We start from the raw sequence: 15,549 nt of genomic DNA, 5'->3' as shown, positions 1-15,549 counted from the left end.
GCCAAGAATCATAGCAAAATTGTCTCTCAAATATGAAGGCAAAATTAGGACATTTCTAAATAAACAGAAGTTTAGGGAATTTGTAAAATCCAAACCCAAACTACAAGAAATACTAAAGGAAGTTCTCTGGTTAGAAAATCAATAATATCAGATATCAAACCAAGACTAGAACACAGGACAGAGCAACCAGGTGTCAACCCAGATAGGGAAATCACAAAAATAAACCAAGATTAAAAAAACACTCACAACAGGGAAACAGCAATGTCATTATGTAAAAGAAGACAACATTAAAACAACACAGAGGGACTAAGAAATGTAGTCAAAAGTCTTTCATATAGAGAGGAAGACAAGGTGATATAAAGAAAAAAAGTTAGGTTTAAATTTAGAAAAATAGGGGTAAATATTAAGGTAACCACAAAGGAGACTAACAATCCTGCTCTTCAAAATAAAGTACGAGAAAAATAGGGACTCAGTAGAAACAAAATCGACAACAATGAGTAAGAGGAAAAGACAATGTATAAAGATAAACTCCTCAGGAGAAAAAATTAAGTGGGAAAAAGAAAGTGACAACACACAAAAAAAGACATGAAAATGACAGCACTACGCTCACACCTGTCCATAACTACCCTGAAGGTAAATGGACAAAATGCACCAATAAAGAGACAGAGAGTGGCAGAATGGATAAAAAACACGATCTGTCTATATGCTGCTTACAAGAGAACACACCTTAGACTTAGAGACACAAATAAACTAAAACTCAAAGAATGGAAAAAAATACAGCGAGCAAACAACAATCAAAAAAAAGAGCAGGAATGGCAATATTAATTTCTGACAAAATAGACTTTAAAGTTAAATCTACCACAAAGGATAAGGAAGGACGCTATATAATGATTAATTGGACAGTATACCAGGAGGATAGAACCATATTAAATATTTATGCACCAATGACAGGGTTGCAAGATACATAAAACAAACTGTAACAGCATTGAAAAGTGAGATAGCTCCACAATTACAGTAGGACACTTCAACACACCACTTTTGGTGAAGGACAGAACATCCAGAAAGAAGCTCAGTAAAGACATGGAAGATCTAAATGCCACAGTCAACCAACTTGACCTCATAGATGTATACAGAACACTCCACACAATAACAACCAAGTACACTTTCTTTTCCAATGCACATAGAACATTCTCTAGAATAGACCACATATTAGGTCATAAAGCAAGCCTTAGTAGAATGCAAAACATTGAAATATTACAAAGCATCTTCTCTGACCATAAGGCCATAAAAGTAGAAATCAATAACAGAAAGAGCAGGGAAAAGAAATCAAACTCTTGGAAACTGAACAAAACCCTGCTCAAAAACAACTGGGTTATAGAAGACATTGAGGATGGAATAAAGAAATACATAGAATCCAATGAGAATGAAAACACTTCCTATCAGAGCCTTTGGGACACAGCTAAAGCAGTGCTCAGAGGTCAATTTTTACCAATAAATGCACACATACAAAAAGAAGAAAGGGCCAAAATCAAAGAATTATCCCTACAACTTGAACAAACGGAAAGAGAGCAACAAAAGAAACCCTCAGGCACCAGAAGAAAGCAAAAAATAAAAATTACAGCAGAATTAAATGAAATAGAAAACAGAAAAACAATTGAAAGAGTTAACAAGACTAAAAGATGGTTCTTTGAAAAAATTAACAAAATTGATAAACCATTAGCCAAACTGACAAAAGAAAAACAGGAGCAGAAACAAATAACCCAAATAAGAAATGAGATGGGCAATATTACAAACAGACCCAACTGAAGTTAAAAGAATCATATCAGATTTCCATGAAAAATTGTACTCTAACAAATTTGAAAACCTAGAAGAAATGGATAAATTGCTAGAAACACACTACCTACCTAAACTAACACAAATAGAGGTAGAACAATTAAATAAATAAACCTATAACAAAAGAAGAGATTGAAAAGGTAATTTAAAAACTTCTAATAACAAAAGCAAAAAGCCCTGACCCAGACGGCTTCACTGCACAGTTCTACCAAACTTTCAGAAAAGAGTTAATATCACTACTACTAAAGGTATTTCAGAGCATAGAAAAGGACAGAATACTCCTAAACTCGTTCTATGAAGCCAGCATAACCCCGATACCAAAATCAGGTAAAGACACCACAAAAAAAGAAAATTACAGAGCTATCTCCCTTATGAACTTAGATGCAAAAACCCTCAACAAAATTCTAGGGAGCAGAATTCAACAACATAGCACAAAAAAAGAAATATTCACCATGACCAAGTGGGGTTCATACCAGGTATGCAGGGATGGTTCAACATTAAAAAAAAAAAAAAGCAAAACATTAGAGAAACAATTAATGTAATACAAAAAGACAAGAACCACATGATCTTATCAATTGATGCAGAAAAGGCATTTGACAAAGTTCAACACTCATTCATGATAAAAACTCTCAGCAAAATAGGAATAGAAGGAAAATTCCTCAACATAATAAAGGGCATTTATACAAAGCCAACAGCTTTTTTTTTTTTTTTTTTTTTTTTAACATCATCTTAAATGGAGAGAGTCCAAAAGCATTCACCTTGAGATTGGAAAACAAACAAGGATGCCCTTTATCACCACTCTTATTCTACATTGAACTGGAGGTCCTAGTCAGAGCAATTAGGCTAGCTAATGAAATAAAGTGTATCTAGATCGGTAAGGAAGAAGTAAAAGTATCTCTATATGGAGATGGCATGATCTTATACACAGAAAACCCTAAAGAATCCTCAAGAAAACTATTGAAACTAATAGAAGGGTTCAGCAGAGTTATCACAATACAAGGTAAACATACAAAAATCAGTTGGATTCCTCTATGCCAACAAGAAGAACATTGAAGAGGAAATCACCAAATCGATACCATTTACAGTAGCCCCCCAAGAAGATAAAATACTTAGGGATAAATCTTACCAGAGATGTAAAAGACCTATACAAAGAAAACTACAAGACGCTACTGCAAGAAACCAAAAGAGACCTACACGAGTGGAAAAACATACCTTACTCATGGATAGGAAGACTTAACATTGTAAAAATGTCTACGCTACCAAAAGGAATCTATAGATATAATGCAATTCCGATCCAAATTCCAGTGACATTTTTTAATAGATGGAGAAACAAATCACCAACTTCATATGGAAGGGAAAGAGGCCCTGGATAAGTAAAGCAGTACTGAAAAAGAAGAACAAAGTGGGAGGCCTTGTTCTACCTGATTTTAGAACCTATTATGCCACCACAAAACAGCCTGGTCCTGGTACAACAACAGATACATAGACCAATGGAACAGAATTGAGAATCCAGGCATAAATCCACCCACATATGAGCAGCTGATATTTGACAAAGGCCCAAAGTCTGTTAAATGGGGAAAAGACAGTTTCTTTAACAAATGGTGCTGGCATAACTGGATATCCATCTGGGAAAAAAAAATGAAACAAGACCTACACCTCACACCATGCACAAAAAAGAACTCAAAATGGATCAAAGACCTAAATATAAAATCTAAAATGATAACGCTTATAGAAGAAAAAATTGGACAATGCTAGGAGCCCTAATACATGGCATAAACAGTATACGAAACATTACTAACAATGCATAAACACCAGAAGAAAAACTAGATAACTGGGAGCTCCTAAAAATCAAACACCTATGCTCATCCAAGGACTACACCAAAAGAGTAAAAAGATTACCTACAGACTGGGAAAAAGTTTTTAGCTATGACATTTCCAATCAGCATCTGATCTCTAAAATCTACATGATACTGCAAAAACTCAATTTCAAAAAGACAAATAACCCAGTTAAAAACTGGGCAAAAGATACGAACATGCACTTCACTAAAGAAGACATTCAGGTAGCTAACAGGTACATGAGGAAATGCTCACAATCATTAGCCATTAGAGAAATGCAAATCAAAACTACAATGAGATTCCATCTCACTCCAACAAGGCTGACATTAATCCAAAAAAACACAAAATAATAAATGTTGGAGAGGTTGTGGAGAGACTGGAGCACTTATACACTGCTGGTGGGAATATAAAATGGTACAACCACTTAGGAAATTGATTTGGTGCTTCCTTAAAAAGCTAGAAATAGAAGTACCATATGATCCAGCAATCCCACTCCTCGGAATATATCCTAGAGAAATAAGAGCCTTTACACGAACAGATATATGCACACTCATGTTCACTGCAGCACTGTTTACAATAGTAAAAACCTGGAAGCAACCAAGGTGCCCACTGACGGATGAATAGATAAATAAATTGAGGTATATTCACACAATGGAATACTACGCATTGATAATGAACAATGATGAATCCGTGAAACATTTCCTAACACGGAGGAATCTGGAAGGCATTATGCTGAGTGAAATTAGTCAGTTGCAAAAGGACAAATATTGTATAAGACCACTATTATAAGAACTTGAGAAATAGTTTAAACAGAGAAGAAAATATTCTTTGATGGTTACGAGTGTGGTGACGGAGAGAAGGAGAGGGGTATTCACTAATTAGATAGTAGACAAGAACTATTTTAGGTGAAGGGAAAGACAACAGGAGAGGTCAGCACAACTGGACTAAACCAAAAGCAAAGAAGTTTCCTGAATAAAATGAACACTTCAAAGGCCAGCATAGCAGAGGAGGGGGTTTGGGGACCATGGTTTCGGGGGACATCTAGGTCAATTAGCATAATAAAACCTATTAAGAAAACATTCTGCATCCCACTTTGGAGAGTGGCGTCTGGGGTCTTAAACCCTAGCACATGGCCATTTAAGATGCATCAATTGGTCTCAGCCCACCTGGAGCAAAGGAGAATAAAGAATACCAAAGGCACAAGGTAATTATGAGCCCAAGAGACAGAAAGGACCACATAAACCAGAGACTACATCAGCCTGAGACCAGAAGAACTAGATGGTGCCCAGCTACAACTGATGACTGCCCTGACAGGGAACACAACAGAGAACCCCTGAGGGAGCAGGAGAGCAGTGGGATGCAGGCCTCAAATTCTTGCAAAAAGACCAGACTTAATGGTCTGACTGAGACTAGAAGGACCCCGGAGGTCATGGTCCCAGAACTTCTGTTAGCCCAAGACAGGAACCATTCCCAAAGCCAATTCTTGAGACAGGAATTGGACTGGACTATGGAATACAAAATGATACTGGTGAGGTGTGAGTTACTTGGAACCAGTGGACACATGAGACTGTGTGGAAGCTCCTGTCTGGATGGGAGATGAGAGGGCAAAGGGAGTCAGAAGCTGGCCGAATGGACACAGAAATAGAGAGTGGAAAGAAGGAGTGTGCTGTCTCATTAGGGAGAGAGCAGCTAGGAGCATAGAGCAAGGTGTATATAAATTTTTGTATGAGAGACTGACTTGATTTGTAAACTTTCACTTAAAACACAACAAAAGTTTTTTTAAAAATGTAAAAAAAAAAAAAAAGTAAAGTTTATGAGAGGAGTCCCTGGGTGGTGCAAACGGTTAACACGCTCAGCTGCTAACTGGAAGGTTGGAGGTTTAGAGAAAGGCTTGGATATCTACTTCTGAAAAATCAGCCATTGAAAATCCTATGGCATGCAGTTCTACTCTGACACATATGGGGTCACCAGGAGTCAGGGTTGACTCCCCGGCAACTGGTAAAGTTGTGAAATGCAGATCAAAGGGATCCAACACATACATAATTGACGTCTTGAAAGAAATGACCTGAAATAAAGTAACAGAAAATGTATGTAGAAGTAATTCAAGAAATAGTTTCAGAAATCAAACAAGATTTTGGTCTACCTACAGGTTGAAAATGCACATCATGCTCTGGGGGAAAAAAGCGACAGCCATCAATTCGTGTCAATCCCCAGCCTGTTCTAAATGTTCCCAAAAAGGGTCGTTAATTTTCCCCTTTGGGTTGTGCCACGCAATTTGGAGCAGCACCCTCTGCTGGCTTGATCTTCTCTGTCCTCAGTGGTTTGGGAATGCCTGTGAAGTTTGGCTTTATCAAAGATGGGTTGTTTGTTTCCGTTGCTTGTTCTTCTTATTAATGTTACATAACTTCCAAGAGGAGAAGGGGGCATTTTGAGTTCATTATTCTGAAATCAGAAGTTGTGGAATATTTAACTTTTTACATTGAACAAGCTAATAATATTCTTGATCACAAACCAATCCTCCTTCTAGGGTGCTAATCACTCGAATTACATTTCAAAAATTAATTTAAATGAATTTAAAATTAATTCATAATGTGGCAGAGGCTGTGAGACCAAATTTAAAGTCATGTTGTGTCTTCTTTTAATTCCATCAGCTCATCTGTGTAACTGCTTGTATGATCTTATTTGAAATAACTGTCAACATACACACTCTGAAGCAAGCACACAGGCTATGGGAGGCTTCAAATGGCAGGTTCCTCCCAGTCATTGCACCTGTCTACACCGCGTCCGGGCCAAAATGAAGCAAGTTGCTCACACATTCTACTACACCCACACAGACTGCCAACTGCACCACTGTCCTCTACACACCTTTCACATCCTACAGACATCAGGAACATTCCTCTCATCCCACAGCCTCCTCTCCCAGGTCCTGGGCACACCCACCCTCACCAAACATACACACCCTGCACATATATGCACACATCAGCCCCACCATAAACACTAAACACACCCACACGCACACACGTACACAACTATATATGCACACATACCTTTTACAGGACTGTGGAGTTTTGAAGTGAGGGTCTGTCTACTTCGTGATAAGAAGAGGATTATGAATTCTTATTTCCATCCTTCCTTTAAGGTCAGCCTGCCTTTTGAGTTGACCCTCTGGAACCTGAGGATTCAGATCCTGAAAACAAATGACAAAAGAACTCAGTGCACAAGGTGTCCACCTCCTGGTGGACAGGACTGGTGTATGACAATACACACTCCCTGCCTGACTGGGGTGGGCAGAAGAGGTAAGAAGCAGGACTCAAGTCCCAAGGGTGGTGAGTTCCCAGGCAGCAAAGACAGAGGCAAGCACCTCTCCTCCCCTTCATCTGTCCGCCAATTTCTTGACTGACTACAAACCCAGGTTCTTACCACTTTAATTGTTCCTCTGAAGTGGGAAAAATGCCAAATGCTTTTATGAGTTGTTATTACTGTTTTCTTTTGTAGTGTTTGTTAAACCTGAGTGGACATCTGACTGTCTTTGACACATTGTTTAGAGAAATAAAAATGGGAAACAGTACAATGTGGAAGAATTGGAAATACAAATAGTAGTAGGTTGCAGCTGAGAGAAGGAAGTTGTAGGTTAATTCTGCAGGGAGGTGTAGATGAAATCAATGAGGAGCAAGGAGGATGAGAAGGAGTCGATATGGGTCGAGATTCCCTCCTTAGACACCTGGGATTGGGCTGGCACTCTCCCTGGGAGCCTCACACCCCAGCACCAAGACCACACTCACTTCACAGGCAGGCGTGAGGTACTGCTGCCGGGCAGGGGCTCACCCTTCCAAGGAACAGACTTGAAGATGGGACACCAAGGGGTTGGGCTCAGGAATGGCAATGGGTCAGGCAAGTGGAGGCTTCTAGTCCCACTTTCTTTTTGCTAAAATGTGTATTTGCTACAAACACCTACGTGACATTGGCATTGTTGTTAGTTGCTGTCAAGTTGATTCTGACTCATGATGACCCCATGTGTGCAGAACAGAACTGCCCCATAAGGTTTTCAAGGCTGTGACCTTTTGGGAGCAGATCTCCAGGCCTGTCTTCCAAGGTGCCTCTGGGTGGGTTCGAACAGTCAATCTTTTGGCCAGTAGTCGAGCACTTAACTGTTGGCGCCACCCAGGACTCCACTGTACCTTATTACATTAAATCTAAACCAACAAAACATGTTGCAGCTTAAAGCATGTATTGTCACTTTAGTTACCTGGTGGTGTGTTTGCCATCTACCAGGTCCGTCTACTAGACCACATACTGTGTGGGCAAATTTCCTAATCTCTCTGACCCTGTTTCCTCACCTATAAATTGAGAATGGGCATCTCTTCATCAGAATGTGGTTGGGTGGCTTTGCGAGAGTACATGGAGGTCTAGAGGGCAGTAGCTTATACAGAGTGATGGTTTGTTGACCAGGAATCGGCACACAATGCAAACAGGTCCACAGAAAATCCTACAGGGGGGTTGTGAGGGAAGTTATCTATACTGGTGCTACCACTGGTTTTCAGCCTGACAGGGTATGGGGCTGCTAACCAAAAGGTTGGCAGTTGGAATTCACCAGCTGCTCCTTGAAACCCTATGGGGCAGTTCTCCTCTGTCCCATAGGGTCGCTAGGAGTAGGAAATCAACTTGGCAGCGATGAGTCTTTTCTTTCTTTTTTTAGCAGTAATCTTGCCACCACGTGGATCTTGTAAATGGAGGGATGAAGAGATAGGATCGTGGGGGTGGTTCTCAAGCTCCTGGATCCCACTGTGCCTCAGTTTACTCTCAGACTATTCAATTAGTAAATTCCCTTTCGCTTAAAACCATTTAAACTAGAATTTCTGACCCTTGTAACTTTAAAAGTTTTAAGTGATACAGAGTCATTTCCCACAGTACTCTCATCCCCAACAGGTTAAGTATAGATTCTCAGGGACAGTGGGATATCCTGGGATGGTCAAAATGAAAAGGGAAGTTAAGCCTTACTGGGCGCTTACCTCCACCCCGCTCCCAAGACAATTAGGCCAGGCTGTGATTATTTATTGATGGAGTCCCTGGGAAATGCAAGCGGTTAACGCACTCAGCTGCTAACCGAAAGGTTGGAGGTTCAAGTCCACTGAGAGGTGCCTGGAAGCCTATTTCCAAATAATCAGCCATTGACTGCCCTCTGGAGCACAGTTTTACTCTCACCCACATGGGGGTCACCATGAGTCTGAGTTGGCTCAATGGCAACTGGGTATTTGTAATCATCAGTCGAGGCGCACAGAGGAAAAGACAGGCTAAGACAACATCCTGGTGCCACGTGGAGCTGCAACTGGAGTGCAGACCATTTCCCAGTGACCCGGAGCTGCTTCCAGCCCACCTGGGCAGCAAGGCATAGAGTCACAGGGTTTTTCTAGGGCCAGGGCTCTGTGCATTGCCACCCCCAAAAGTCCCATGCTCATGCCTCAACCCCTTTGGAACCACCGTCGTCAATTCCTTGTGCAAGCTTTTAACTGCTGAAAAGCAGCACACTTTAAATACTCTAAGTCACTGCCAAAGGGTTTTAGTGGACGACGCACCATAATGTCTTTAAATACAGAAAGAGACATTACCAGTAATAGAAAATGAAGAAAACTGGATTCATGTTTATTTCTAATTACAAGAAACAGAACATCAGTCCCTTATTTGTACAAAAATACCTGAAAGTTTACAATTAGGTTCACGAGCCAGAGTTATGTACAGAATGAAGCAAAGCACATGGAATAAAGGTTTTGTCTCTTCAGTTAATACCTTTTGCATTCCCTGAAAACATTTCGACGTCAGGCCATTGAAGTCTCTATAGCGTGCACTGTGGTAACACAACCCACAACAAGCACGCACCACCCCCAGGAAGGTGTGCCGATTGGTCACACTATCAGGTATTAAGTGCAGAAAAGACAAAACGTCCAGACTGAGGCACATTATTTCTTCAAGGTTCCACAGACAAGAAAACCTTCTGGAACTCCAACACCTAATGCAACAGAGCTTAGCGATTCGACTCTAAGACCAAAAACATTTGGCATTTTCCTTCTCGACTTAGTCCAGGTTGCTACATGAAGTAATGGTTTGAGAAAAAAAAATCACAGGCAGAGATAAAAATTCAACAGGCTCCATAACAATCCTGAGCTGTCCCCTTTACATTCATCTCATTTAAATAAAAAAATAAAAGTCAAATGTCCTTCAGTCCTTGGTTTGCTGAGCTGGAAGCCAGCAGACTCTAGGGATTTTGTTTTTTTCAGGTGGAATTCCCAGCTACCCACCAGAGGCAGGTGAGCCAGGAGCTGTAGGAAGCCTGTTGTGGCGCTAGGGCGGTTTACATTCTCCAACAATTCACTTAGGCTGGGAAGGACAAAAGACTACGTGTCAAACCATCTACATACAAAATTGCGAACCTCCTTTTAAATAAAACGCATATTTATAAATACGAATTACTGCGAATCCTAGCTGTCTATGGGAAAGGGGTGTGAGGGAGGGATTGTGCACTAATGGAACTTGTCTATGTAAATTAAAAAAGAAATCCTAGGGGTTAAAAAAAGCATGTGTGTGTGTGGGGTAGGGGGGAAGGTTTATGTCAAACCACTGAGGAGAAAAAAGATACAAAGGTATAACTGTAGTATCCTTCCCTAATGTGAAGTTCAGTGGATGCAGACCGTTTGGTCTGAACTTGAGTATTACCTAATTGTCAACTGGCTACAAGAGGAAGAAAATGCAATTTAGTATTTCTGGTTAAAATATGTTTTACCAAAAATTCTTCAGTTTCCTAAGTAGACATATTATGGAAAATAATAGTGCGTGGTCTGTAAACTAAAATACAGTGTCTCTACACCATAGACTTACTGACAGCTAATGTGTTACTGAAGCTCGTTAAACGTCTGTCCTAAACTAGGTGTGTCAACTGAAGAACCATGAACTGTTGATCCTTTGGGAGCTCTTCAGTGAGTTGGATTTTAGGCAATCCAGTGGCGAGCGTCTTTTCAGAGGAGCCAGTCAAGTGTTATTAACTGTTATGTCAGGAAAGGAAATCATCTTGTTCACCACAGTAGTCTGTATGCTGGTCAAGGGAGCCCTTTCTGCTTTTCAGAGATCGAAGGTAAAGAAATGGCCACTCTCAGACCTGAAAATTTAGCTAAGAGGAAATGGCAAACATGGCGCCCGTGGCGTGGAGGGACCAAGTGAACAGCTCACGCCCCCCTTCTGATTCCTCTCTCCGAGGGGGAAGCAAGTGTTGTGTTGATAGACCGTGTCCATGTCCACAATCACTGTGAGGTACTTGTGACCCTAAGCCAGCAGAGGAGGAGCCTCCAGCTGCCTTGGGTTCTCTGGCTTAGGGGGGTTTCAGCAGGACAGTCATAAGCAAAGACCTTTAAATGTCAGGCTGTGTCTGTGCCCTTTGTTATGTTTCTTTATCACCATGGAAACCCAAAGGACACTGCAGGAAGCCAGATGGGTGCCATTTTCTTTCAGATTCTCTAATCCCCAAAGGGAGATCAGCCAAGGAAAGACTCCCGCCTCCCCTCGCAGCAGGGGGTAAGGCAGCGATCATTCTAGAACAGGCTGAGGCTGTGAAAAATGCGAGGCTACAAGTGGCACCTGCACTGCTGTTAGTGTGGGGACTGGGTGTGTCTTGGGAAGGCTGGCCTTCATCTAGCCAGAGGCGAGGTTGTTCAGCCCTGTTGTGCTGTGCAACAGTGACTTATTTCAAAGAAATAGTTTCCTGAACTGTGGAGGACGAGACACGTTAATGACAAAAGTATTGGACATCTGTGCATAGAGAAATGACTGAGAGACTGTGGCTGCTTGACTGGGTCCATAAATGAGGCCAAATGCCTACCACAGTCAACACCTTGTACTAAAAAAAATGTTTTTCAAGTATACTGGGAAGGGGTGGGATGGTTTGTTATTTGGGAGCTGAATCCACACTGTGGTAATCTGTAGAGAAGAGGAGCACCCTCTGGAAACATTTGGGGACCGATATTCAGTCTTTAAATTCTGCCCATTCAAAACGGTTTCATGCCTTTATGAACCGAAAAGCCACATCCCCTCCTAACACAGGCTGAATACAATGTTGAAAACAAAGAAGGAGTGCAAAAAAGTGATCAATACAAAAAAGTAAACATATCAGTTTTAATTGTCAAGATTATTCCAGGGCAAGAGTCCATTTCTAATTATTTCTCTTCGGTTCTTGTTCCTAAGTGGCCCAGCCAAGATGATCATTCCAGTTTATTCTCAAATTTGCGCTTGATTTCTCAGAGCCTCCTTGATTTGGCAAATGCAGAGGGAGGCAATACTGCTGGTTTCTCAGCAGCAAATTATCGCGAAGTCCAACAAACTAGTCAATCTTGGTTGGATGGCACCAAAGAAACCCATCTCTCTCCGAGTCCCAAGGTGCAGAATAGATATGTGTTCTCAACCAACCTACAGACCTCTTCTTCCTTCCAGTGTAACCTCCTCCAGTCTTCGGCCAAGAGTAGATCTGAGGTCATAAGGCCACTCGGATGCAGTGGTGCTTGAGTTTGCAAGGCAGAACTCCTTTGTTGAGTTGGTAAAAGTCTACAAGCTGGATCAGGTCAGAGAATTTGGTATTCCCATCGTCAAGGCTGAAGAACATCTGTCCATCATCCTCACACTAGAGAGACAAAAGAACACTTTTCAAGTTAGAAGTCAGGCCCTCAAGGGAGTAACATGAGGCTGATATTCAGTAGCACCTTTATCTTGTCCATAGTTGCATTCCTAAGGAAGGACATCTGCATGGAGTCAGCCGAATGGGCAAGAAACACCTGGGATGGAAGGTCAGAGGCCTGGGGTTTGGCCCTGGGTGTGCTGCTGCACCGCCATTTGCTCGCCTGTTAGCTAACGTGCTGGAGCAGAAGGGCTCTAAGTTCCCCCCAGCTCACGTGGCTCCCGAGAGTGAACTTTACCAGCAGGGCTCCATAAAAGAGTATAACAAACGGTTGACTCAGCAGAGCTCAGTTGTCCAAACACTGTACATTCCAAAGAAAGGTTTGGCTCTTGCCCAGCTTCTGAGAAGTAACCTTTAAGCCCTTGGAATATCTTTGCCTGATAAGAGTGTCTTTGTTTACCAGGTGCCTTGGGCCATGCCAGATAGTCTAGGCTGACAGTATGATTTATGGTGGGGCATAGAAACTCTATGAAGCAGTTCTACTCTGTCCTATAGGGTCGCTATGAGTTGGAATAGACTCGATGGCAGTGGGTTTGGTTTTTTTTTGGTATGGAATTAATAAAACCATGTAGGTACCAGCTTGACCTCTGGAGACGATGGAGACTGAATAAGGTTAGCCTTGTGGGTACTCCTTGCCTACATGACCAACCCCCAATAAAAATTCTGGATACCAAGCCTAGGGTGAGCTTCCCTGATTGGCAATGCCTCTTGGGTATTGTCACACATTGTTGCTAGGAGAATTAAAGCGCTGTTTGTGTGACTCTGCTGGGAGGACACCTGGTCTCTCTCCTGGGCTCTGCCCTACATGCCTCTTCCCTATGCCAGTTTTAACCTGCATCCTTTCATTGTCATAAACTGTGACTATAAGTATACTGTATTTTTTGAGTTCTGTAAGTCCTTCTAGTGAAGCACTGAACCTGACGGTGGCCTTGGGGACCCCTGAGCACAGCCAGCTAGCTTTTAAGTATCCACCACACATGGCACTATGGAAAGAGTCTGCACACCTGGATTCTTGCTCTATAACCTCAGACAATCTTCTTAAGGCCTCTGAAGTTCACTTTGCTCGGTTATGAAGCAATTATTGAATTACTGTATGCCGGCAACCCTGGTGGCGTAGTGGTTAAGTGCTATGGCTGTTAACCAAGAGGTTGGCAGTTCAAATCCGCCAGGCGCTTCTTAGAAACTCTATGAAGCAGTTCTACTCTGTCCTATAGGGTCGCTATGAGTTGGAATAGACTCGATGGCAGTGGGTTTGGTTTTTTTTTGGTATGGAATTAATAAAACCATGTAGGTAAAGCAACTTTCCCAGGTCCTAGAAAATTTGTAGCTATTTTCATTAAAGCTTAAGAACTTCACGACATCTCCCGGAAAGGACTATATTTCTGACATCTACCTGAACTCGGTGAGTTTTAAATCAATGCTTGCCTAATAGAGCAGAGAGAAAATATCACACTGTGCTCTTCATAGAGTCAGCAAGTTTTAAACTTTTGGTGATTAATAAACTTAGAACCACTCTTTAATGCCTGAAATGCCACGGTAACCAAGAGTGCATCTCATAACCTGTTTTCCAGCACCAAGGCTATAACCTCGCCACTCTAAGTCCCAAGTTATTGTTCCTCTGTTACTTCTAGGATTGGAGTTATTATATAGGATTGGGGGAAAATATATCCTGGGACCTTTTTCACTGTAAAATGGGGGAATTAAAACACAGCGGTAAGCAACTGATTACACAGTAGATAAAAAACCAAACTGAACTCATTGCCATCAAGTCGATTCCAACTCATAGTGACCCTACAGGACAGAGTAGAACTGCCCATAGGGTTTCCAAGGAACAGTTGGTGGGTTTGAACTGCTGACCTTTTGGTTAGTGGCCAAGCTCTTAACCACTGTCCCGCCACAGATAGTGCACAGTGTATTTGCTATGACTAGTTGATGAAATCTACCAAGACGGCCGTCCTTATCCTTTATAAGCCGATGGCCTGTTTTCATTACAAATTCCGGAGACTGTTAGTCTAATAGTCCTGGGGTCAAGCTACCTTGAAAAATGCCAGGTTCAACTAGGAGAAACAGACACATTTATTTACTCCAAGCCTTCTCAGAGCTTTTATATTATTAATGTGCAGAGGGAATCTCTGAGAGGAAAATATTTGGCCAACCTTTTTTGGCAGAACATTTCCTGGGTTTGTTTTCCACAGAAAACATTTCATGATAGTTATTACTATCTACAGAATGTATCAATTCTGTAAATGTATCAATACGTAAAACATTTGGTATTAATTTTGTATCTCTTAGGCCCAATTAAAGCGTGACTCCTTAGAGGCATTTACAATCGTGTCCCATATAACACCCAAATTGTGAAATAAAATTTGAACATTGGTATACTGAGGAGACAGTAAACCACATTAGACAAATTTAACAAAAACTGCTTTGTAAAAAAAAGTTGTGTTGACCACTGTATTCTATAACCATGTTTTGGGAATTGTTCAAAGATAGCCTCCGTTTTCTGGTGCAAGGACCAAGTGGAATGAGGAACACAATTTCTCACTGGTAGTCCACGTGGCTATGGATCAGTTTTTCTACAACCTTCCTGTACCTTGTTTACACCAGCATAGATCAGATAATTCCTTAGGTTCATGTGGCCAATAGTCAAACCTACTGCACAACTCCTGTGTTCCTAACTCCTCGTGCTCACAGCCACAGCACTCCTTAGCTATAACAGAGCTCTCCTCCAGGTCTACCCACCACCTGACCCGGCTCCTCCTCATTAGGCCAGGACCCAGGGCGCAGGAGGCGCTGCTTCACCAACTATGAGCTAAACAGCCATGTGGGAGGGTCTCAGCACAATATCCTCATTTACAATATTACTGCTAGGGAAACACTGTCCCAAATTTCAAATAACAAATCTTTGAAGAGACTCTTGAAAGTATCACATCTGTGAGCTTAGAACTGTCTAATATTTAATGTTATATAGTTTAGTTTACAACTTGAAAACCACATTAAGAATGAATTAGAAAACAATGACAACAAAAAAATAAGGACTAGTATGAAAATATCGATACTTACAGGTAAGATCTGGAAATTTTTTATTTTCTGGTGATGACACAGTGTGAGTACAAATGCCTTTGGATTACTCTGGCTGTCACGGAGGAGAAAAAGCCTGGGGAACA

General features: G+C 41.4%; 2 protein-coding genes across 5 annotated transcripts in view; both read right to left on the bottom strand.

Annotated features, from left to right (window-relative positions):
• DDC (dopa decarboxylase) overlaps positions 1-6,931 on the bottom strand; it is a 130,682-nt gene extending 123,751 nt beyond the window's left edge. The window contains exon 1 of the mRNA XM_049894125.1: positions 6,717-6,931. The gene's annotated coding sequence lies outside the window, so the exon portion shown is untranslated. The remainder of the gene's footprint in view (positions 1-6,716) is intronic.
• A 2,371-nt stretch (positions 6,932-9,302) lies between these two features.
• GRB10 (growth factor receptor bound protein 10) overlaps positions 9,303-15,549 on the bottom strand; it is a 290,298-nt gene continuing 284,051 nt past the window's right edge. For all 4 annotated transcript variants that reach the window (XM_049893805.1, XM_049893807.1, XM_049893808.1 and 1 more), the window contains 2 exons: positions 15,446-15,539; positions 9,303-12,328 (listed from right to left, as the gene is read on the bottom strand). In XM_049893805.1, coding sequence (XP_049749762.1) covers positions 12,182-12,328; positions 15,446-15,539 — 241 coding nt within the window. In that variant the 3' untranslated portion in view covers positions 9,303-12,181. The remainder of the gene's footprint in view (positions 12,329-15,445; positions 15,540-15,549) is intronic.

The sequence above is a fragment of the Elephas maximus genome, chromosome 8 (assembly GCF_024166365.1).
Source record: "Elephas maximus indicus isolate mEleMax1 chromosome 8, mEleMax1 primary haplotype, whole genome shotgun sequence".
Lineage (NCBI taxonomy): Eukaryota > Metazoa > Chordata > Mammalia > Proboscidea > Elephantidae > Elephas > Elephas maximus.
Note: the sequence above shows the minus strand (reverse complement) of the source record. Positions and strands in the feature narration are given on the sequence as shown.